This window comes from Sceloporus occidentalis, unplaced genomic scaffold, assembly GCF_023333645.1.
Source record: "Sceloporus occidentalis isolate IW3139 unplaced genomic scaffold, rSceOcc1.0.p SCAF_1, whole genome shotgun sequence".
In the NCBI taxonomy this organism is placed as follows: domain Eukaryota; kingdom Metazoa; phylum Chordata; class Lepidosauria; order Squamata; family Phrynosomatidae; genus Sceloporus; species Sceloporus occidentalis.
In genome coordinates, this window is record NW_028316981.1 from 310,507 (window position 1) to 335,145 (window position 24,639).

The 24,639-nt window shown below is 45.6% G+C and overlaps 2 protein-coding genes across 2 annotated transcripts in view; one reads left to right on the forward strand and one right to left on the reverse strand.

The window, feature by feature from the left end:
* Positions 1 to 2,797: 2,797 nt before the first annotated feature.
* LOC149320283 (vomeronasal type-2 receptor 26-like) lies at positions 2,798 to 23,955 on the reverse strand. The gene is made up of 7 exons (XM_089499357.1): positions 23,860 to 23,955; positions 18,844 to 19,019; positions 17,861 to 18,152; positions 15,077 to 15,889; positions 13,000 to 13,230; positions 9,477 to 9,603; positions 2,798 to 3,848 (listed from the first exon to the last, which is right to left on the reverse strand). The coding sequence occupies exons 1-7, from the start codon at positions 23,953 to 23,955 to the stop codon at positions 2,941 to 2,943; spliced, it is 2,643 nt and encodes an 880-aa protein (XP_089355483.1). The 3' UTR covers positions 2,798 to 2,940.
* Positions 23,954 to 24,639, forward strand: part of LOC149320284 (vomeronasal type-2 receptor 26-like) — a 34,301-nt gene continuing 33,615 nt past the window's right edge. Inside the window, exon 1 of the mRNA XM_089499366.1 lies at positions 23,954 to 24,066. Coding sequence (XP_089355492.1) covers positions 23,954 to 24,066 — 113 coding nt within the window. The remainder of the gene's footprint in view (positions 24,067 to 24,639) is intronic.

Here is a 24,639-nt window from a genome sequence, read left to right on the forward strand (position 1 = left end):
CAGAGAATCCAAAGAATGTTGGTTGCGTGCCTTCAAGCAGCTTCTGATATACAGCGAACCTAAGGCGACTGTCATGGGGTTTTCTTGGCAAGAGTTGGAAGGCATCCCCTTAAGGCCATCCCGTCCCAATTCCCATCTCAGTGCAAAAGACCCCCTCTGCCTCTCAAAGTCATTTGTTCCATTGCTTAATGGCTTCTACAATTTGTAATTGGTTGACCAGCCAAACCCCAAAGGGTGCTCAACAATGGTTCCTCCTCTTCATTCTGGAGAGAAGTGACCAGTGGGTTCCCACAGGGCTCTGTCCTGGCCCCAGTGCTATTCAACATCCTTTTCAGTGACTTGGATGAAGGAATAGAAGGCATGATTATCAAATTTGCAGATGACACCAAATTAGAAGGAGTAGCCCAGAGGACAGGATAAAAATTCAAAATGACCTGAATAGACTAGAAAGCTGGGCTAAAGCTGACAAAACGAAATTCACCTCAGAGAAATGTAAGGTACTGCACTTAGGGCAGAAAAATGAAATGCACAGATATAGGATGGGGAACACCTGGCTTAAGGGGAAATTGCATTCAAGGACATTACTGGTGCAAAATATGCATGCTCTACTACTTCATTCAAATGTTGAACAAAGCAGTATCCATAGCCCTCAACATTTACCTTGTGTCCATCTGCCACTAACAGCCATGGCATAGGAGCTGGTCTGAGGCTCTGAAAAAGTTCCTTGTTTGTGCATATATGGACACAAACACCACTGTCCAGTATAAAGTCCTCATTCTCCTCTGGCTGGAAGAGAATGGTCATCATATCAGTGGCTTCAACGTCTTCCTACTGTCACGTGGTCCCCTCCTGGGAGCTTTATCTTGTCTCATCCGGAGACAAGCACCACAATTCAAAAAGGATGTTGACAAATTGGAGGTTTCCAGAGGAGGGCAATCAAAATGGTGAAGGGTCTGGAAACCATGCCTTATGAAGAAAGACTAAGGCAGATGGGTATGTTTAGCTTGGAGAAGAGATGGTTAAGGGGTGATATGGTAGCCCTGTTTAAGTATTTGAAGGGATATTGAGGATGGAGCAAGCTTGTTTTCTGCTGCTCCAAAGACTAGGACCCAGAGCAATGGATGCAAGCTACAGGGAAAGAGAGTGGAACACACTCCCTGGGAGAGTGGTGGAGTCTCCCTCCTTGGAGGTCTTTAAACAGAGGCTGGATGGCCATCTGTCAATGGGGATGCTTTGATTGTGAGTTTCTGCATGGCAGGGGGTTGGACTGGATGGCCCTTGAGGTCTCTTCCAACTCTACGATTTTATAATTCTATGAAGATGTCCTTGTTGGCCACAGGAAACACATCTCCAGATTCTGAAGACTGCTTCCAAACCCGACGTGCTGTTTGAAGCTTCCAAATTACCGGGCTGCTCAACACTAGTTGGGAGTTTTCCAAGGCAAGCCCAATCCACAAATGGGCAGTCTCCTCCTGTCTAACCTCAACTTCATCAGGACTCTGGGGTGGATCAGTCACATACTGCCACAGTCCTTCCTTCTTGAGGAAGAATTCCATTTTCTGTGCCCAGGCTAAATAATTACTGCCATAAAGCCTTTATAAAGGGACTCCACCCAACTGTCCTCCAGCTGCCAGCTCTGCTCTCTCAACCACAGGAACTTAAAACAAAGTCCTCACAGCAGGATCCTCCATGTCAACAAAGGGGAAGCTTCCAGTCAACTCAACACTTTTGATGGCAGATACCTTCAAACGTGGCGTAGTATGCGGTCTGCTGGGCCCATAACCTTTGTCACACTGGGAATGAGACGTGAATCAGATTTTTCAGTATACCTTGAAGAAATCAGGAAGTGGAACCAGACTGCTCACGGTGAAGATATTTATTTACAGGTGATAAGATGCTATTTAGAGAAGCAGGAGCAGAACAGGGTTCCAGGATGGAAAGACAGTAGCTCACAGCCACACAGAGCTAAATTAGAACTCAGTGAACACTCACTGGCAAACTGCAACTGCACTTTCCGCAACTCCAACCACTCTTCAATAACCCACACTTCAATAATTCATGATAGTTTACATTAGTCACAGACTTATATAGTCTTGGCTGATGCAACTCTCCAGTATGTGGCATAATACATAACATCATATTGCTCAGTCACAGGTGCAGTGCTCAATACACATTTAGGTGTCTGGCAACCTCAAGGACATTTATCACCAGATGTCCTGGCCTTGTCACACATAACACATAAGCATCATGACTGTGCAGTTCTACAGATCTTAATTTTACATTACAATATGCTGACATTGAAGGCATACAACAACAGTAATTCATTTTAACACAAATGTTGTGTGTGGTGTTTGTTTTTTTAAAAGAAAACTACAATAATTAGTGAAGCCAACAGCAACAGTTACTCTTTTTAATAACAAGCTCCTTTCAATTAAATACAATATAAATGCTCTTTAAAGCATCAGACAGAACTGACTATATACACCTTGGCAAGCTATCCCATAGACCCCAAGTAGAAATCATGTGGCCCTTTAAATACTAAGGACTGAGGTTCTCCTCAGCCCTATAGTCAAGAGTGAGGAAGGATGGGAGTTGCAGTTCAGCAACATGCCAAATTCTTCCATATATCATGGATCTTCCAAAGATGCCCATGCCTAACCATATGGATCTGCACATTGGATCTGTATGGAGAGATTGGGCAGGTAAAATGTAGCCTTTGGGGTGTTGGTGAACTGCAAATCCCATCAAATATCTAGACTGTTGCTACTGAGAGCTACAGTCCAAAACCGTTCAGAGGTCCACATTTCGCACCTTAGTGGCACAGAAAGATCTTAGAAACAACGAAAGATTTGTACATGCATACCATGGTTTGAAACTTAATCTAATGGTGTACTCCATGCAAAATACCTCTGAAAGGGCCTGCAAAAAATGAGATAAGGATTAGGTTCTGTCTTCATTTTTTGTTAGACCTTCCTTCTTATTCAAGTCAGGCCTGAGTAAAATAACGTAGCACTTTGGGAGGAAGATGCAGCTCAGGAGCCCAGCACCAGAGGCCAAGATGGAGAAGACCTGGACGGCCACCATGTACTTTCCCTTGGTGCTCAGGTAGGTGGGCAGAAAGGAGACCCAGACGCTGCAGAAGACCAGCATGCTGAAGGTGATCAGCTTGGCTTCGTTGAAGGCCCCAGGCAGCTTCCTGGCCAGGAAAGCCATTGTGAAACAGATGGCAGCTAGGAAGCCCAGATAGCCAAGGACAGAGTAAAACATGGCCACTGAGCCTTCATTGCATTTCAGTAGGATCTCTCCAGGCTGGGAGTTCATGTCTGAGTCTGGGAAGGGGGGAGAGATACACAACCATGTGATGCAGATGACAGCTTCAATGGAGGAACAGGACAAGACGATGCTGTTGGCCAGAGTCTTTCCTAGCCATCTCCTTGCCCTGCTCCCAGGCTTAGTGGCCAGGAAGGCCAGCACCACAGTGATGGTTTTAGCCAACACAGATGAGATTGCGATGGAGAAGATGATGCTGAAGCCTGTTTGTTGGAGGAGGCAAGTAGCTTTGTTTGGTTTCCCCATGAAGAGAAAGGAGGACAAGAAGGAAAGAAGGAGGGAGACGATGAGAATGTAGGAGAGATCTCGGTTGTTGGCTTTGACCAGCGGAGTTTCTCGGAATTTAATGAAAACTGCTAACACAAAGAAAGTGATTGAGGAGAAGAAGAGGACAAAGAAAACAAGGATGTTCCCTAGAAGTTCTTTATAGGACAAGAAAGTTATGTCTCTGGGGATGCAGTGATCACGGCCCCTGTTTGGATGCTGATCCTCTGGACATTTGGTGCAGTGATCCACGTCTGTAAAGAAAAAGAGAACTTCAACACAACTAATTCCTCTTTGTTATTCTCAGTAGTTAGTATCTCATTGCATTGTTTTAGTGTTCAGAGAATCATAGAATCATAGAGTTGGAAGAGACCACAAGGGCCATCCAATCCAACCCCCTGACATGCAGGAAAAGCATCCCCAACAGATGGCCATCCAGCCTCCGTTTGAAGACCTCCAAGGAGGGAGACTCCACTACACTCCAAAGAAATGTGTTCCACTGTCGAATAGCCCTTACTGTCAGGAAGTTCCTCCTAATGTTGAGGTGGAATCTCTTTTCCTGCAGCTTGCATCCATTGCAAGTGAATACCAGCCAGCCTGCCTCCTGAGAGGAACCTCTCCTGAATGCTGACCTTCCCTCCCTCTTCCCACTGTCCTGGGACTCCTTGGAAGTAGCAGCAGCACCTTCAGCTCAGCAGAGAGAGAGGTGGGGCAGCATCCCCTCAGCCATCCCTCCCTCCCTCACCCTTAGAACCTGGGACGTCCAGAGGCTCTTATAGCTACCCTTCTCCTCTCTCATCTCCCTCATGTCTTGGGATCGTCAGCCCATCCCATCCAGCACTGTTGGACTGTACCTTTATTTTTCTGCGTTTCTCTTTTCTACATTTTCTCCTGCCATCTGTCTGTCACCCAAACCTCTCTTCCTCATGGCTCCTGGCACCTCTCCTTCTCGTTATCTCATCCCTATCCACCCCCTCCCTATCTCCCAACTCCCATTCTCTTGCACTCTCTGGAACTGCTGCTCCGCTGCACCAAAAGCAGTGGCGATCCATGATCTTTTTCTGTCACAATCATTTAATCTTCTCGCCCTCACTGAAACTTGGCTTCCGGCCCACGATACTGCTACCTCTGCTGCCCTTTCTCTTGGCGGTCTCTCTTTTACCCACACTGGCCGCCCTGAGGGTAGCGGAGGAGGGGTCGGCATCTTATTATCAAAGTCCTGCCAGTTTCAGGTTCTCTCTCCTCCCCCCAGCTATTCCTTCTCCTCATTTGAATTACACTCCATTAGACTCTTTTTTCCTTTGCAACTTCGGGTTGCCATCATCTATCGTCCTCCTGGTTCAGCCTCTCAGTTTTTCACCGATTTCGAGTCTTGGTTGACATTTTTCCTTTCAGATACTGTCCCCTCCCTGATCTTAGGTGACTTTAACATCCACCTCGACGATCCCAAGAATTCCTCAACCTCTTGCTTCAGCTCTCTCTTAGCTTCCTTCGGTCTTCAACCACATTCCAACTCTCCAACCCATTCCCTTGGTCACTGTCTTGACTTAGTTTTCCCCTCCAAGTGTGTCGTGTCCGACTACTCGGCCTCTGATTTTCCACTATCTGACCATCACCTACTTTCCTTTACTCTTACCTACATCCCACCTCCCCCTCATACCATCCTCCGCCAGTTCCGCGATCTTCATTCTCTTAACCTTAACCATCTCACTCAGTCTTTAGACTCATCCTTAGCTTCTCTCAATCTTGGGGACTCTGCTGACTCAGCTATGTCTTTACTGTATTCTACTCTCTCCTCAACTCTTGACAGCTTTGCCCCAGTATCTACGCACGTGTCCTCCTCTTCCTCTACGACTAGGCCTCAGCCCTGGATCACTCCCATTGGCCTGTTACAGACTGCCAAAATAAAGCTGCTTCGGGTCTCTTTGGAGGTATGCTATTTAAATGATGCATGCTACCTAAGAATCCAGAAGCTGCACCAAAGCTGCACTCCAGTGCTTAGGAATGGAGTGTGGCTTTGGCACGACCTCCGGACTCTTAGGACCCATGCATCATTAAAATAGCTTACCTCCAAAGAGACCTGAAGCAGCTGTATTTTGGCAGTCTGTAACAGGCCATTGTTAGATTTCTCCGGTCCTGCTCCCGAGCAGCCAAACGTCTCTGGAGAAAGTCCAGGGAGTGGGCTCACTTTATCCCCTATAAATTCATTCTTTTATCTTTTTCATGCGCCCTCTCGATGGCAAAACAAGACTACTTTAAATCATTGATCTGCGCCAACGAGACGCCTGCAGCGTTTGTTCTCCTGTTTCAACACACTGTTAAAACCCTCTCCTCCCTCCGTCTCTCCATTATTTTCTCCCTCCGACTTCGCCAATTATTTCATTACAAAGATCACTACCATTCGTTCTGAGTTAACTCCTCATGATTTGGCTCCCACCATTAATCTCCTCACCCCTCCTACTAATAAACTCTCTGTGTTTCCTCCTGTTTCTTTGGAAGAACTCTCTTCGCTGCTGAACTCATCCAAACCCAGCACCTGCTCTCTTGACCCACTTCCTTCTCGTCTTCTAATCTCTATAGCCCCCTCTTTGTTACCCTCCCTCCTCTATATCTTTAATCTCTCTCTCTCCTCGGGTTCCTTCCCCTCAGTCTTCAAACATGCCTTAGTTTCCCCTATTCTGAAAAAACCCTCTCTCGACCCCTCTTCCTTGGCTAGCTATCGTCCAATCTCTCTGCTTCCTTTTCTCTCTAAGGTGTTGGAACGAGTTGTCCATTCATGCTGTCTTGAGTTTCTTGACACCAACTCCATTCTGGATCCCTTCCAGTCTGGTTTTCGCCCACGGCACTCCACAGAGAAGGCCCTTACTAAGATCTCAAATGATCTTTTGCGGGCCAAGGCGAATGGCCTTTATTCTATCCTTGTCCTTCTCGATCTGTCTGTGGCCTTCGACACCGTGGACCACTGTCTCCTAATAGACGTACTCTCTGACCTTGTTTTCTCGGGCCTTGTTCTCGATTGGTTCACATCTTACTTGTCAGATCGATCTTTTTCGGTGGTCTCGGGTGGTCAGACCTCGTCTTCTGTCCCCTTATCTGTTGGAGTTCCTCAGGGCTCTGTTTTGGGTCCCCTTCTGTTCTCTTTATACACATTCTCCCTTGGCAAACTGATCAGTTCTTTTGGTTTCTCCTACCATCTGTACACCGATGATACCCAGCTGTACCTTTCCACCCCTAATCTTTTGCCAGAGCTAGAGCAGCAAGTGTCATCCTGTTTAACAGCTGTCTCCCACTGGATGCACCATTGGCGTCTGAGGCTCAATATGTCCAAGACCGAGCTTCATGTTTTCCCTCCTAAGCCCACCCTTCACTACTCCTTTTCTATTTCTGTCAATAACGTCTCTATCCAGCCGGTCCAGGAAGCCCGCAGTCTTGGTTTCATCTTTGACTCCTCTTTGTCATTTATCCCTCAGATCCAGACTACAGCCAAAGTCTGCAGATTTTTTCTCTACAATATTGCCAAAATCCGTCCATATCTCTCAGCTTCTACCGCAAAGACACTGGTCCATGCCCTAGTGGTCTCACGACTAGACTACTGTAACCTCCTCTTGGCAGGGCTTCCCCTCTCTCATCTCCACCCATTAATTTCTGTTCAGCATTCAGCTGCACGCATTATTTCACTCGCTTGCCGTTATGATCATGTCTCCCCTCTGTTGTCTTCCCTTCACTGGCTCCCTCTTCCTTTCCGCATCAGGTACAAACTTTTGCTACTCACCTTTAAAGCCCTGCATGGGCTGGCCCCTCTTTATTTAACCGATCTTCTCTCTCCCTACATCCCTACTCGCACTCTCCGCTCTGGTAGCCAAAGTCTCCTCTTTCAACCCAGGATCTCCTCTGCCCCGTCCCGGATCCGTCCCTTCTCTCTTGCTGCCCCTCATTCCTGGAACCTTCTTCCTCTGCATGCACAGCTCATCACTTCCCTAACCAGCTTTAAGGCTGAGCTGAAAACCATATTGTTTAGGGAAGCGTTCTCAGGGAATTTGTGATTGTCATCTGGCTGTCTGATAATATTTGATGTGATGTGATTTGTTTTATATTTGATGTTTTTAATTTGTTTTTTCTTTTCTATAGTAATTTTATCTATTCCTCTTTTTAATTGTTACTATCTTAGAGTGTACGCCTTGGGCGGGCTTTTATATACTCTTTAAGTTTACCGACTTTGTACAGCGCTGTGTATAATTACAGCGCTTTAGAAATAAAGTTTAATAATAATAATAATAAATATCTCCGGGTCCTAGTCTCTGGAGCAGCAGAAAACAAGCTTGCTCCCTCCTCAATATAACATCCCTTCAAATATTTAACCAGGGCTATCATATCACCTCTTAACCTTCTTTTCTCCAGGCTAAACATCCCCAGCTCCCTAAGTCGTTCCTCATAGGGCATGGTTTCCAGACCTTTCACCATTTTAGTCGCCCTCCTTTGGACACGCTCCAGTTTCTCAATGTCCTTTCTGAATTGTGGCGCCCAGAACTGGACACAATATTCCAGGTGGGGCCTGACCAGAGCAGAATAGAGTGGCACTATTACTTCCCTTGATCTAGACACTATACTTCTATTGATGCAGCCTAAAATCGCATTGGCCTTGTTAGCTGCCGCATCGCACTGTTGACTCATGTTCAACTTGTGGTCTACTTGGACTCCTAGATCCCTTTCACATGTTGTCTCCTTAAGCCAGGTGTCCCTCATAATCCTATATCTATGCATTTCATTTTTTCACCCTAAGTGCAGCACCTTACATTTCTCCCTGTTGAATTTCATTTTGTTAGCTATGGCCCAGCTTTCTAGTCTATTCAGGTCATTTTGAATTTTGATCCTGTCCTCTCGAGTATTAGCTATTCCTCCTAATTTGGTGTCATCTGCAAATTTGATAAGTATTCCCCCAATTTTTTCCTGCAAGTCATTGATAAAGATGTTGAACAGTACTGGGCCCAGGACAGAGCCCTCTGGGAACTCACTGGTCACTTCTCTCCAGGATGAAAAGGAGCCATTGTTGAGCACCCTTTGGCTTTGGCCAGTCAACCAATTACAAATCCATGTCACAGTTGCCTTGTCTAGCCCACATTTTACAAGCTTGTTTGCAAGAATATCATGGGAAACCTTGTCAAAGGCCTTACTGAAATCAAGATATACTATATCCACTGCATTCCCTTCATCTAACAAGCTGGTAATTTTATCAAAGAAAGAGATAAGGTTTGTCTGGCATGACTTGTTTCTCTGAAACCCATGTTGACTTTTTGTGATTATGGCATTGCCTTTTAGATGTTCACAGACTCTCTGTTTAATGATCTGCTCCAGAATCTTTCCTGGTATCGATGCCAGACTAACTGGACAATAATAGTTGGGATCCTCTTTCTTCCCCTTTTTGAAGATGGGGACAACGTTTGCCCTCCTCCAGTCTGCTGGGATCTCTCCTGTTCTCCAGGAGTTTTCAAAGATTATTGCCAATGGCTCCAATATTACATTTGCCAGTTCTTTTAATACCTTTGGATGTAGTTCATCTGGTCAGGACTGTGGGCTTCCTCCTGAAAAAAAGAATCCTCCAAAAAAACACCAAGGTTAAAGCTCCTGATGTTTCAGCAATTTGTGGCAGTGAGCTCAATCAACTCTGCCTCTGCTCTAGATTTCCTTGGATGAAAAAAATGAAATAAAAATAGAATTAAAATTTCTGGGAGGAGTAATATAGAGTTAGTCTGCTAGCTCCATCCCTAGTGACTCACAGATGTAACTCACTGAAGATGTGACTACAAGCACACTCTCCCTAGAGTTTTAAAAAATCAAAGTTAAGACAAGTTCTTGTTGTCAACCTTCCTTCTGTTGTCACCTACCTTCCTGGGAGGAGAAGGTCCCTTCTGCACACAAAGCACAACCATAGCAAGCAACCGGTTTTCCTTCTTGAACCACCTTGGTGTATCCAGGCCGACAACTTTCAACACACTTTGATGTGGGTAGGGTCTACACAGAAGAACAAGGAGCATCAGACCAAGGTCATGAGAAGTAAACTATCTACAGAAGGTGTCCTTGTTGGACTTCTAATCCCAGTATGGGCCGGTTTAATTTCAGAGTGATCACAGGGCTTGTTAACCTCTTGGATGAAGGACAGGACAGAAGGTGGACTGAGACAGTGTGTTTTACACCCAGAACCTGGAAATCCTTAACTGGGTTTTGCCAAAGATCTTTTTAATGACTTCTGCTCATGTAACCTTCAGTTTTGCCCACATGTTTCTTTCTCTGGCAGAGCCCATAAGGCCATTCTCAAGCTCATGGTTACCCAACCAAGCTCCCACCCCTTCACTTTTAAGCCTTTGGGGTGACTAACTCTGCTAGTATTTACCTACGGGAGGGAAGAGCGGATTCAAAGGGCAGGGAAGTTATTGATCTGGGCTCTGAGGGGATGGGGAAAGAGGGCCCAGTCCATCTGGGAGGAGCACCCCTGTTTCCTTTCCCCTCCCAGCCCAGACCAGTTACGTCCCCCTATTCTGCTACCTCCCCAGTCCCTCCCAGTGTGGACCAGTAAAGGACCATAGGAGTAGTCCTCCTGGAAGCTACAGAATGTCCAGGGAAAGGCAACTCTCCCCTCACTGTTGCTGCTGCACATACAGTGTGCACACGCCATGCATGGACACACTTTACACGGCTTCCAGCACACGTGGAAGCTCCTTGGGGAGGGCAACAATGGCGTATGCACCTGTGGCGCGCGCGCACCGCTCCGCCACATGCACACACCTCATTATATTCTATGGGGCTCAAGCATAGGTGGATTTTCCCTTACGCGGGAAGATCTGGAATGGATCCCCCGCATAAGGAGAGGGCACACTTTACTTCCTTTCCCTTGAGGAAAGATCTACACACGAAGAACATGCATTTAATTTTAAAAGGGGGCTCCCCTTCCGTGTTATGTGGACATCTTTCTAGTCTGAGATTAAAGCATTTCCCTGCCTCCTTTGTCTAGGATTCTAGCCATGTGTTTATTTTTTATCCTTCATGTGCTCCGCAGCCTGGGAGCAGCCACCAAGAAGGCCCTCCGCCAAGTCAGCTGGGTGAAGCTGGTGGCTAGATTAAAATATTACCATTTACAACGGGTGAAATTAACAGGGTGGTGGGGAAATCCTAAGCAAGGGATACACCGTGCCTATTTAATGCAACCCATGCCATAATAATAATAATAATAATAATAATAATAATAATAATAATTTTATTTGTATACCGCTTTTCCGTCTGATCAAAGCAGTTCACAGTACCATACAGTGCAATACAAAGCAGTACAATAATCAAGCAATAAAATATAACATCAATTACATCAGTAATATTACACAGTTCAATAAAAGTCTCATAGCAAATACAAATCAATTTAAAAGCAATCGGTTATGGTTGGATATCTGGATCTTAATTAGGGTATTCTATCTCTAAAGAGAATCAGGGGGGTATGCTATCTGAAAAAGATGCGTTTTCAAAGCCTTCTTGAAGGCTTCCAGCGTGGAACACAGCCGGATCTTTTCAGGGAGAGCATTCTAATGAGCAGGAGCTGTCGCCGTGTAGGCTCTCTGATACGTTTTTACTAATTTTCCCCATATGTCCCAGATGTTCTGAGGGTGCGGGGGGGGGGGTTATGTAGGGAGAGGTGCTCCCTCAAGTAACTCGGGCCCAAGCCATGTAGGGCTTTAAAGGTAACGACCAACAGTTTGTATTGCGCCCGGAAGCTAATAGGCAGCCAGTGGAGAGATTTTAATATAGGTGTTATATGGTCTGATCTTCGGGTACCTGTGACCAATCTGGCTGCAGCGTTCTGAACTAACTGAAGCTTCTGAACCTGGTACAAAGGTAGCCCCATGTAGAGCGCATTACAGAAATCCAAGCAAGAGGTTACCAGTGCATGTACTACAGTTTCAAGGTCCTTTTGATCCAGACAGGGACACAGTTGGCGTATCAGCCGAAGCTGGTACCAAGCACTCCTGGCCATCGCATCTACTTGAGATGATAATTGTAGAGATGGGTCCAGGAGTACTCCCAAACTGCGAACTTTATCCTTTAGGGGAAGCTTAACCCCGTCAAGGATAGGATGACAAATTTCCCTATCTGGATTTGGGGTGCCTATCATGAGTACTTCTGTTTTCTCTGGATTCAGCTTGAGTCTGTTTTCCCTCATCCATCCCATTACTGACTCCAGACAGGGGTCCAGAGGGGAGGTGCCATCCTTACTCACTGTATCAGTCGGAGACATGGAGAGATAGATCTGGGTATCATCAGCATACTGATAACACCGAGCTCCATGCTTCCGGATGATCTCTCCCAGTGGCTTCATGCAAATATTAAATAGCATGGGGGATAGAATGGCGCCCTGCGGAACGCCAGATGTCAGCTCCCTTTTATGGGAGCAGCTATCCCCCAGCCTCACCGACTGGAACCTTCCCGAGAGGTAGGACCGGAACCACTGGAGTGCAATGCCCCCGATACCCAACTCTCCCAGGCATTCCAGAAGGATACCATGGTCGATGGTATCGAAGGCTGCTGAAATGTCTAAGAGCACCAACAGGGTCACATTTCCCCTGTCAATGCTCAGACGGAGATCATCGACTAAGGCGACCATGGCAGTCTCGACTCTGTGTCCCGCCCTGAAGCCAGTTTGAAATGGGTCTAGATAATTGGTTTCATCCAAGACTTCTTGGAGCTGAAAGGCGACTGCCCTCTCGATCACCTTGCCATGCTCTCTCTTCCATGAAAGCCCGCGGTGGGTTGGTTCTGTGCAGCATCTGAGGGTTTCTTAAAATGTAAGGATGATTTCTGAGGCATCCGAGGGCCCTGCTAAAAATAGGTGAGAACTAGAATGTTGAGGGACCCATATGCAGCCCATGGTATATTGGTCTTTCCCATTGAGCAACTCCATCTTGTTAGCACACAAAGAATGGTTTTAATTTAAAAGGAGGGCTTCCTTCTTAATCATGCAGTAGCACTGAAGCGCAATTTTTAGAATCACAGAATTATAGAACTGGAAAAGGCCCCAAGGGCTTCTGCCATGCAGGAAGACACAATCCAAACACCCAGTCTCTGTTTAAAAACCTCCAAAGAAGGAGACTCCCATTCCCCTAAAGGCAGTGTCTTCTGCTGTCAAAGAGCTCTCACCATCAGGAAATTCTGCCCAATGTTTAGGTAGGATCCTATTTTGATTGTTAGAATCATAGAATCGTAGAGTTAGAAGAGGCCACTAGGGCCATCCAGTCCAACTCCCTGCCATGCAGGAAATCCAAATCAAAGCATTACGACTGTCTCACTGGAATTGCAGAATTCTGCAGCACTGATGGCTGCCTAAAGGAACACGTATCTCTTTCCTCACTTCCCCAGTGTTTAACTCACCTGGTTGACCCACATGTGCCGCACAATGTCATCCTCTTCAATGGAAAGTATGTAGTCTGCAGATCCCTGTCTTTGGAAATGTCCAAATTTCACTGTAAGGAAGGTCCTATTAGGAAGCCGCACCCAATTCCTGAGTTCGAAGTCAGCAGCCAGTTCTCCATCTTGGTCCAAATACACGCCATCCCTCCTGGAAGTATTGTGAAATTGGGGGTTTCTCAAGAAAGGGTGAAGCTAGATGGACATAAGAGAAAAGGGACACTGAGAAAAAGAGGTGCAAAAATGGTGGAGGCCCTGTGAGGCCAAGGAACCTTTTGGGGTTTGAGGCCACATCAAAGAGGGATTTTTGACTTTTAAAGTCCTGGGAAGCTTGAAATCTGGGCAATGAAAGGCATAAATGAATCAAAATTGCCCAGTCTATATGCTCCAGTCCTCATTTTGGGTCTTCCACCACGTGAGACCAGGACTATTGTGAGCTTTGGGATTGCAGGACCAGGTTTTTGACCCAAGAGATATTGCGATCAAGCTCTGGTGATTTTATTAGACAAGGAATATCAAGTGCATGAAATGAGAAGAAGTCTCTTTAAAAATTAATTTTCCCAAGCTCTGCTCTGAAGGGGGGGAACCATATTTTCATTTCTTTTTTACAGATAAGGTAAAAAATTCTAGACTGTGCTACTAATAATAACCAAATATTTTATGTCTGGGTTGGGGATGATGGTGATGTAGGTGATGGTAATGATGATGATGACAATGATGGCAGCATGACATTGGGTCAGATCTATGGACAGCTGCCCTTCCATTTTTGTAGACTTGGAGTCTGTGTCCCTTGCCCATTTGTGGGTGGCAAATGGAGAGGGACAAAATGGGGTGCACACATTCACGCCAATAAGGCTTGAATATTGGCGATTTTTCACTTTCAACAGGGAAGGGGTCTGGAACGGATCTGCTGTGAAAACAGAAGGGTGACTGCATACCTATTCAGAAGGAAATTTTATCCCTGTTAGTAATTCACTTATTCCAATTGTAATAAGATGCAGCATTTGATAAAAAATGGAGCCATAAAACTAGGTCCTACGCTCCAAAATCTGAAGATATGCACTCCATTTTTTTGCCCAAGTACAAGGGGGGAGACAGACCACTTTTGGATTTAAAATGTCTGAAGAGGTGTGTGCAAGATCCAAAAGTCAAAATCGAGACCTTACATAACATTCTAGAGAATTTGAATTTGAATGACTATCTAAATAAACAAAGAGGTCTGGCATCTTCAACCAGCTTATTAGTGCTAATAACAGCTTTCCTGAGCGAAGAGGAGAATCTACTATTGCCCCACTTGGAAAATATCTTGTTGAAAGTTGGAGGTAGAATGAATGCCAAGAAAAACTGCAGAGTAAGATTGGACAGTTTACAAAGCTATGGCTTCCTGATAAATTTGGTGAAGAGTTACCTGCACAGAAAAATAAATAAACAAATAAATCACATAGGAGAACAGACAGAAGGAAGGGCGGAAGAAAAACATAAGGAAACAAATGTAAGGTACTGCACTTAGGGCGGAAAAATGAAATGCACAGATATAGGATGGGAGACACCTGGCGGAACGAGATTTAGACATCTCTAATCTTAGATCTCCTAGATCTAGGGGATCTAGGAGTCCAAGCAGACCACAGGTTGAACATGAGTCAACAGTGTGATGCGGCAGCTAAAAAGGCCAATGCAGTTTCCTCCTAGGGCATGGTTTCCAGACCCTTCACCAACTGAACACTTGATAAGTATAATTCTGTCGTCCAAGTCATTGATAAAGATATTGTCTAGCACTGGGCCTAGGACAGACCCCTGTGATCCCCACTGGTCACTCCTCTCCAGGGTGAAGAAGAGGAGCACTTTGGCTTCAGCTGGTCAACCAACTGCTTATACACCTAACAATTGCATTGTCTAGCCCAGATTTTACTAGCTTATTTGCAAGAATATCATGGGGGAATTTGTCAGATTTGGTGGCCTCCAGTGGACCCTTTTCATCTCTAGGATTCTGTCAGGTCCAAGTGCCTGTTCTTTGCCTCTGTGAGGGAAGAAAAGCCCTTACCTGCCAGGCCTGGACCCTCTGGAAATCCATCCGGCCACCACTAGCCGCCGTCAACATTCGCTTGGACCTCGATGAATAGGCTGCATGTAAGGCATGTGCCAAAGCCCAGACGGTGCTGTAAGTAAGGTAGTTGTCTAGAGACAAGGTTGTCTCAAACACGTCTCTGGGCATAGTTTGCAAGGTCTCTTTCTGGCTGCACCTTGAAAAACCTTTCACAGACAAAGCATGCTTGGAATAGGAACAATGAAATGCTTCCTCTAGAACGCTCTTCAGTGCTTTTCTAAAGGGCTTTATATCACGATGGACTATGTTGCTCCTTTTTATGATATAGAAGGAGATGAAATCATGGATGTGCTTGCTATTCAGACCACTGAGGAGCATGTCCACTGTGATGTCCCACATTGCCATGATGATCAAGACTTTCCCAAAGGGTTTGCTGAGGTGTTTAACAAAAATGTGTATAAAATACATTGAGTCAAGGAAGGACTTCATCTCTGGATAGTAAAGATATACATTGACTAGTTCCCAGCTGGATTTAGAAATGACTACATTGGTTATGTAGTCTGATATCTCTGGGATTTTCTGTGTGAAGGCAACAGAAACCCCACTCCTCCTCAGGAGAGGCGTCAAGGCCCCCCAAAACCTTTCTCCATTGTCATTGTCTTGGACTACCAGACCGATCCATGTCCACCTGAAATGAAGCAGCATCTTGACCAGCCCCGGATACAGGATTTCATCTTTGGGCACCATCCGGTAGAAAAAAGGGAACCACATTTTACCATCCAGAGCACTGGAGACATGGGCATAACTGACCTGAAAAGGAAAGGAAGGGACTGAAGGTTGCTTGGTGTCTTGGATTTGCTAACACATTGTCAACAGGATCTCCGTTCAGTACCACATCTATTTCTGAGTCCCTCAATTTAAGAAGGATACAGACAAGTAGGAAGGATTTCAGAGAAGGGCAATGGGGGAGATAAGAAGGATAGAGGACAAAGTCTATGAGGGGAGGTTGTAGAAGCTGGGCATCATGTTTAGCTTGGGGAAGACAAGACGGAGGGGCAGCATGATCTCACTCTTTAAACTCTTTGAAGGCTGTCCCAGAGGGAAAGACCAGGTCTCATGCTTTTAATAAATAAATAATAATAAATAAAACTTTTATTTGTATACCGCTTTTCCTTCCGATCAAAGCGGTTTAACATCATTAAAACTCTATGATCCAAGTCATAGTACAATATATCAGCAATACATACAGACAGTTTCAAAAATAGAATCAGAATTTTTTAAAAAGATATATAGCAGCAGTCGGGCATTAGGTAAAAAAGTTCATCCATCTGTTAGGGACCAGCTTTACAAATCAGGAGGATGTGCTATCCGGAAGAGATAGGTTTTTAAAGCCTTCTTAAAGGATTCCAGTGTCAAGCTAAGTTGAATCTCTTCCGGAAGCGCGTTCCAGTGGGTTGGAGCTGTTGCAGAAAAGGCTCTTTGATGTGTTACTGCCAGTCTTACTTTTGGCCATTCAAGGACATATTTCCCTGTTGTTCTGAAGGTGCAGGGTGGATTATGTAGAGAGAGGCGCTCCCTCAAGTAACTCGGGCCTAAGCCATGTAGGGCTTTATAGGTAACGACCAACACTTTGTATTGCGCCCGGAAGCTAATTGGCAGCCAGTGTAAAGATTTTAGTACAGGTGTAATGTGGTCAGTTCTAGAAGTTCCCGCGACCAATCTGGCTGCAGCGTTTTGAACTAATTGAAGCTTCCGGACTTGGTACAAAGGTAGCCCCATGTAGAGTGCATTACATAAATCCAAGCAAGAGGTTACCAGTGCATTTACTATCGTTTCAAGGTCCTTTTGGTCCAGACAGGGACGCAGTTGGCATATCAGCTGAAGCTGGTACCAAGCACTCCTGGCCATCGCATCAACTTGAGATGATAACTGTAACAATGAGTCCAGGAGTACTCCCAAACTGCAAACTTTGTCCTTTAGGGGGAGTGTAACCCCATCCAGGACTGGTGGCAAATTTCCCTGTCTAGGTTTGGGGCGCCTATCACGAGTACCTCTGTTTTCTCTGGATTCAACCTGAGTCTGTTTTCCCTCATCCAGCCCATTACTGACTCCAGACAGGCATCCAGAGGAGAGATGCCCTCCTTAGTCACTGCATCAGCTGCAGGTATGGAGAGATAGATCTGGGTGTCATCAGCGTACTGATAACACCGAGCTCCATACTTCTGGATGATCTCTCCCAGCAGCTTCATATAAATGTTAAGTTACAGGAGGGTAGATTGCATCTGTCGGAGAAGGGGGTTGGACTGGATGAGTCTCTTCCAACTCTACGATTCTGATTATATGATTCTGTAATTCTATGAGTAATAATAATAATAATGGCGGTGATTTAGAAGATTATCACATGGGGAAACAGACATCCTTGTCCCATCCCTTTCCCTTCCTTATTGTGCAACCGTGAAAAAAATTTCAGAAAACTTTGTGCTTATCTGGTAATTGTCCCATCATTGAAGTGGAATTGTCCAGTCATTTTGTATTAATGGGAGTTTGCGTTAATACAATTCCACTTCAATGACAGGACAAAGCACGATGTGTCTGAAATGCTTTCATGAGATCAAGATGCGGGCAGGATAAACATAGGAGAGCGATCTGCTGCACTCCTGACATTATTCCATCTCCATGTGATAATCTTTAGCAACTTCATCCAATGGGTTTTTGTGTCCATGATTTTCCAGAGCCATGGTCCATCATTCATTCCACCTGCCACACACACTCTCTCCTTACCTGTGGCATTTTGTAGGTACCCAACATGGCTGAGATCCAAATGGCGTTTTCGGAGTCTGTCCCTTCAAGGACAGCCAACAAGTTATTCTGCCGCTCACAGGAATAATTGGGAATATTGGCTTGTCCAGTGGAGAGCAGGTCCACCAAAGCTTCAGAGGTCATCCTTGTTTCGAAATAGTTCTCGTGGATGTTGTAGCCCAGGGTCAGGTTGGGCAAGATCTTGGGATCCTGGTTGATCTCCTGGATGGCAAAGATGAAGGACAAGATACTCCAGTGGTGTACTCTCTCTATCCTGTCAAAATAATGCAATGAATTGCTATTCTGGATTGAGTGAAAATAATATTCTGATTTCTTGCTTTTGTGACTCAGTGAGATTTTTCCAGCCAGTAGAAAACTACAGATTTCACAAACCCATAAAAACTTAGAGTTGGTGGTCCATGAAATGAACCTAGTCCAACACCCCATGTCCACCAGAATCCGGGTGGGAAAGTTACTTTTTGGAGCAAGCCTTCAAGTGCGCTCTAGAAGACTCAAAACCTGTTCTTTTTGTTTCATTATACATGGTCCTATGATAGTTTTGAATAAAAAAAGCTTTGCTGAAACACAGTGACCTGCTCTTCTTTTTTCCTTTCTTTGTGATGTTAGAACTTCTCCCTATTCTTCCTGGGTTATTGCTGTCTTTGGTTCCACATTTTCTATTAATAAAGACAGGAACACATTGACATTCTTCAATGAGAAATACCTTCAGAGACCTGCAGCAGTGAAAAGACTAACAAGTCCTCATAGTGCAAGGCCCCTTCATTCTACACAATTATAACAGAATGGTTGCATTTGAACTCTCATAGTTACATCCAAGAGGGTTCTGCAATTTAGGGAGGTTGTTTAGCATTTTCAGAGCTCTAGCCTCTTCCCAGATTACAATTCCCAGGGTTCCAGAGGACGTTGCCATGGCAGTTAAAGTGGAATAAAGTGCAATGACTTACCGGAGCGGCCTGCTGGAGGGCACTTTCTGGAAGGTGTGGGTTTGAAAAACAGTATAGGTTGCAGAGACGATCCCACTAAAGAGGTGGTCTCCGGGCTTGTAATAATTGAACTTTTCATTATTGCCCCTGATGATCATCACAGGGCACTTTTTCTTTGTCCTTCCGAAGGTTTCCACCTCATAAAGGAAGAGAAGGAAGATTGCAGTGAGCATAGTTACCATTGACAACAATCCCTTGTTGTGACTTCTGGAGAGGAATTAGAAGCATCAAAGTCTTTCTCGTAAGTGGCTTTCCTGAGGTGGATGAGTCCCTCCCAGCCAGTTGAGGTTTTCCATCCAAGGGAAATGAGGGAGACGCATGAACACAGCCCTTGCCTGCCATAAATTTCATCTCGGAATATCAGTGGCTCAAGAGGGAGGCATTTTATGAGCCAGATTCTTTCAGGCTCAAAGACAAATGCTGCTTTGTGTTGTTTTTCACTGTGATGTTGATGTCGTTGGAGGTGATCTTTAGGGAAATCCCTGAGCTTTGGCAAAGTGTCTAAAATCACTATGATTTTGAAAATTATATGGAGAATAAGGCTTGGCACAACTTTTCCAACTTTTTGTTGAGTTCCACAGCTGTAGAAAAAACATGTTTTCAAAGAAAAGAATCTTGTAGCACTTCTGAGACTGACAAAGAGAAACAAGTTGGTCGCATAAGCCTTTGTAGACTTAAGTCTACTTCACCAAATACAGATAGCTTGCTTTCCACTCCCATGCTTGCAAGGAGTTGCAGATGCCCCTTCCACCACTGTGGATAAACCATGTTTGCCTTTGGCCTAAGACAAGGAGGGGAGCAGAAAACTGAATTTGGCATCTCTTTCTAGGGCGTGTTCCCACTCGTTTATACACCGGTTTACAAAGCGAATCCAGGGTGTATCGTTCCCACTCAATCCCGAATTAACTCTAGAACAGTTCTAGATTTACCCCCTATCGTTCCCACAGCGATTCGAATTTGATTCGAATCCAAACATTTAAACTGGATCAGAAGCCTATAAACCGGCGCAAAAAAATAGTAGGTTTTACCCCGGGTTATCCCTTGTGCCGATATACGAATCGCTGTATTTAAATGGGAACGAAAGGGTGTCTGATTTGGGAACCTGGAGATGGGAGGAGCAGCGCTCAAGGGGCTGGCCTGGGAGTGTCACCCTCTTTGGTCTCTTTCTGCATCGCCAGCACCCTTTTCTTCCATTCGCATAATAGCCTTTCCTCTGGTGGATTGCAACCTCCGCTCTGCTCCTCATTCATAGACCGATGTGTGAGGAGAGCCATTGAACACCATTTTAAACTATTCTTTTTTTCTTTTTCACCTCTGCCTGAGCACCTGAGCAGCGGATGGGCTTTGCAGGACATGCCTGCTTGATTGCTCCCCAGACAGCCCAAAGATCAATGGTGTAGGCAAAGCGAATTTGGGGAACCGAGGCTCTTTCCAGGGGAACTATGGGATGGGTTTTGCAGGCCATCCCTGCTTCATGGCTCCCAAGACAGCCCAGGGAGCAATCTTCCCCAAAGATTCTCTCCCCAATGAAGCCCTCTGCCTTCTCCTCCTTGATCTGATTTGGCGAAAACACAGGCGCACACACACTATATAGATAGGTAGGTAGGTGTGTGTGTGTGTATTTATACACACACATGTTTATATATGAATGCACACACACACACACACACACAAACATATAGGTATATACACACATACATATTTGTATGTTTGTGTGAATGCACATATATATACACATATGAATGTATATTTTTTTTTTTGTGTGTGTGTGTGTGTGTGTATTTCTAAAGTAAATTATAAAGTAACAACTTTTTTAATTTACGGGGAAAGAAACCTTATCTGCAGTTCAAAACCCACTGTAGAAATAATACAGTTTGAGACCCCTTAACCTGCTGTGGCTCAATACTAAGGAATTATGGGAACTGTTGTGTTTGTGAGACATTTATCCTCCTCTGCCAGAGAGTGCTGGTGCCATAATAAACTACCATTCCCAGGATTCCCTAGCACTGAGTTATGGCAGTTAATATGGGGAGACACAGAAGAGGATGACAATGTTGAGGTGGAATCTCTTTTCCTGTAGTTTGCATCCATTGCTCTGGGTCCTGTTTTCTGGAGCAGCAGAAAACAAGCTTGCTCCCTCCACAATATGACACCCCTTCATGAATTTAATCAGGGCTATCATATCACCTCTTAACCTTCTTTTGTCCAGGCTAAACATCCCCAACTCCCTGAGTCTTTCCTCATACGACTTGGTTTCCAGGAATTTCACCATTTTAGTCACCCTCTTTGGACACACTCAGCACACCTCCAAAGTGACCCAAAGCAGTTTTATTTTGGCCTGTCTGTATGGGTCCATAGTTATACTAAATCCAAGAGTGGATTCACCTCTCCTCTGGTTTATGTGCACCAACCACCAGAGATTTATTACAGTCGATCATATACTTTCTGCTCCCCCATATAATATACATTTGGCCCAGTTGTTCATACAGGCAGATGGTGATGATGATGATGATGATGATGATGATGATGATTAAATATCCCGCTTTTCTCCTAGTAGAGGGACTCAAAGCGGCTTACAGATAGCCTCTTCAACACAGAAATGGAGACCTACCTGAAAAACAGAATCATAGAATCACAGTATCCTAGAGTTGGAAGGGATCCCCAAGGGCCATCCAGTCTAACCCCTTCTGCCATGAAGAAATACACAGCATCCTAGAGTTGGGATCCCCAAGGGCCATCCAGTCAAACCCCTTCTGCCATGAAGAAATACATAGGATCCTAGAGTTGGAAGGGATCCCCAAGGGCCATCCAGTCAAACCCCTTCTGCTATGGAGGAATACACAAGACCTTAGAGTTGGAAGGGACCCTCAAGGGCCATCCAGTCAAACCCCTTCTGCTATGGAGGAATACACAGGATCTTAGAGTTGGAAGGGACCCCAAGGGCCATCCAGTCCGATACCTTCTGCCATGCAGGAAGACAACATCCAAGCCCTCTGACTGAGGGCCATCCAGCCTGTTAGCACACTCTACATATCCCACACTGGATTTGAACATCCAGCCTCTGTTTAAAGCCCTCCAAAGAAGGAAACTACATCACAATCCAAGGTAGCTACTCCACCACTGAACAGGTCTTACTACCAGGAAGTTTCTCCTAATGTTTAGGTGGAATCTCTTTTCCTGTAGTTTGCACCCATTACTCCATGGTCTAGAAGATTATCACACCAGGGCCAATTCACCAACAACTGTGGCATTGGAAGAGAACAAAACAGTAGCGAGCACCATAGTGGTTGATATTTTCCTACAGCCATGCACAACAAAGATGAAGTAAAAAACCAATTGCAATTGCATCCCACAAACATCCATTAATGAATCATTATTACATCACAATTGATCTTTTTGCACATGAGCTGTTTCAGCACTCCGGCACATGTCTGACATTAATGTTTCCATGCTGTACAGAATAAAGTAATATAAAATAAAATGTATTACTTAACCACATTGTTTTTATCCAGTGCAAAGAAAATAGTGTCCCATACCTGAAAATAAGACTGAAATCCACTGCAAAACCGATGGTAGCAATGAGAATGAATTGCTTCTACTGAAATAGAGCAGTCTGGAGAGTTTATCAGACGCGAGTTTTTGGCGATTTTTCCTTCCTATGTTAGTGTCACTGACGTTGTGCAATAACGTGAAAGCGCGATGTTCTTCCAGACGCCATTCATTTCTATGGGAGCCCGTTGCGCAACGCTCCTGTAGTTTTAGCATCATTCCTCCCCTTTTGGGGCATTATGGGGGGAAAAGGGAAGTCAGGGCTTTGTCTCCTGTTATCCTTGCGAATGTGTTGCAAAATGGTTTGGTGTGGTAGGCAGCAACGCAACGCAACACAAAAGTTACTGATTGCAAAGTTCCCATGATGCTGGGCTGCTTTTTCACCCCATTCCCTTCCGGTGGCCTTCCTTTTTCAGGACAACCCCAGGGGAGGGGGGGGTTGCTCTGTCCTGCATGAACACCTAGGAGGCTGCAAATGTAAGGGGCCCCTAAGGGTCATCCATTCCAGCCCCATTCTTCTGTCCTGCAGGAACACCTAGGAGGCTGCAAATTTAAGGGACCCCAAAGGGTCATCCATTCCAGCCCCATTCCTCTGCCCCGCATGAACTCCGCGGAAGCTAGGAATTGAAGGTGCCCCTAGGGGTCATCCATTCCAGCCCCATTCTTCTGCCTCGCATGAAACAGGAAACTGGAAGGGGCTTCTCCCCTTTCCCCTCTCTCCCCCTGGAAACACAAAGGTCAGGATGCCACCAAAACCTCCAAGGAGCATGCGCAAATATGTTGATGCGAAATGTTCAAGACAAAATGAAGGCGCTGGTGTAGTAAAAAGTTCCGCTATGCATGGCTTCGCATCACGCAAATCGCAACTTTTGCACAATTTTAGCGCTAACATAACATTACGGGGGAATGACGGAAAAGCAAGCAACGTGGTAGAACATTGCGTTATAGGGTCATTGCGCAACGTTTGTTTCACTTCCTTAGCGGAATTGAGGGTCCAAAACCTCGCGTCTGATAAAGTTCTAAGTAAATGTCCCTGGTTGCTTCCCCAGTAATCCGAATGAACTCTCATTGACTTCCGCAGCTTCACAATCGTGCTTCATTCATGCTATTGATAAGCGATTTACAGAACTTGTCCATGAATGGTTTGTTGCAGAAGCATGCCAGGTTATTTAGGGGAGAAGTACTGGATGAGCGTGATGTCCTTTGAAAATCTTCAGTGCGATTGCACGGTTATCCCAGGAGTATTCCTTTTACTGACAGTTCTTTCCCACATCTAATAATCTCTGGAGTCTCTGGAACAACAGAAAACATCCTCAATATGACATCATATACTTAAACATGGCTATCCTGTCACCCCTTAACCTTCTTTTCCCCAGATTAAACATATCTAGCTCCCTAAGTCTTTCCTCATAGGGCACCTTGCCTCACCACCGCTGCTGCGGCGTTTTCTCCTGCCGGGAGGAGGCCGGTGGGAGCGGCCTCTTTAAAGCCGGCTCGCCGGCCCCCGAGGGAAGACGCCGCCATGCCCCCCACACCACCGGGGAAGCGGCCGGAGGACTTTGCCTCACCGCCGCTGCTGCAAGAGCGGCTGGAAGAACTGTGGCTTTACGTTCCTTTTTGTCAGGAGGAGAGGGTGTGTGTTAGTTGTTTTGTTGGAGACCAGACATGGTGTGCAATTGGCTTGATGAGGGATTGGGAGGTGCGGCTGTGTTAAGCGGGGCTCCTATTGGTGTAGTGTGGGGAGATATAGCGGAAGGAGGGTGGAGAGACAGTGCAAGGGAAGGCTGGATCGATGCGTAATATCTATCCCTCCTTCCATCCACCCTCCTAACCAAAGAAGTCTGAGGGTCAGTCCAACTGTACCACAAACCTTGTTGCTGCTCCTGTGCAATGCCAGGTCTGTTAGGAATAAGACCCACATAATGTATGATCTTTTGGAAGATAAGAACTGTGACCTGGCTTGCATTACTGAGACCTGGCTTGGGCCTGAGAGTGAAGCGGTGTGGGCACAGGCCCTCCCTGCCGGGTACTCAGTTAAGGACCAGATCAGGGTAAGTGGGCGGGGGGGGGGGGAGTTGCCTTGATCTATAAGAACACCCTTTCCTTGACCAGGAACCATGTGCGCCAGACGGACTACATCGAGTGTATATACCTGACCCTGAAGGCCAAGGACAGGTTAGGGATTCTGTTGGTCTACAGGCCACCCCG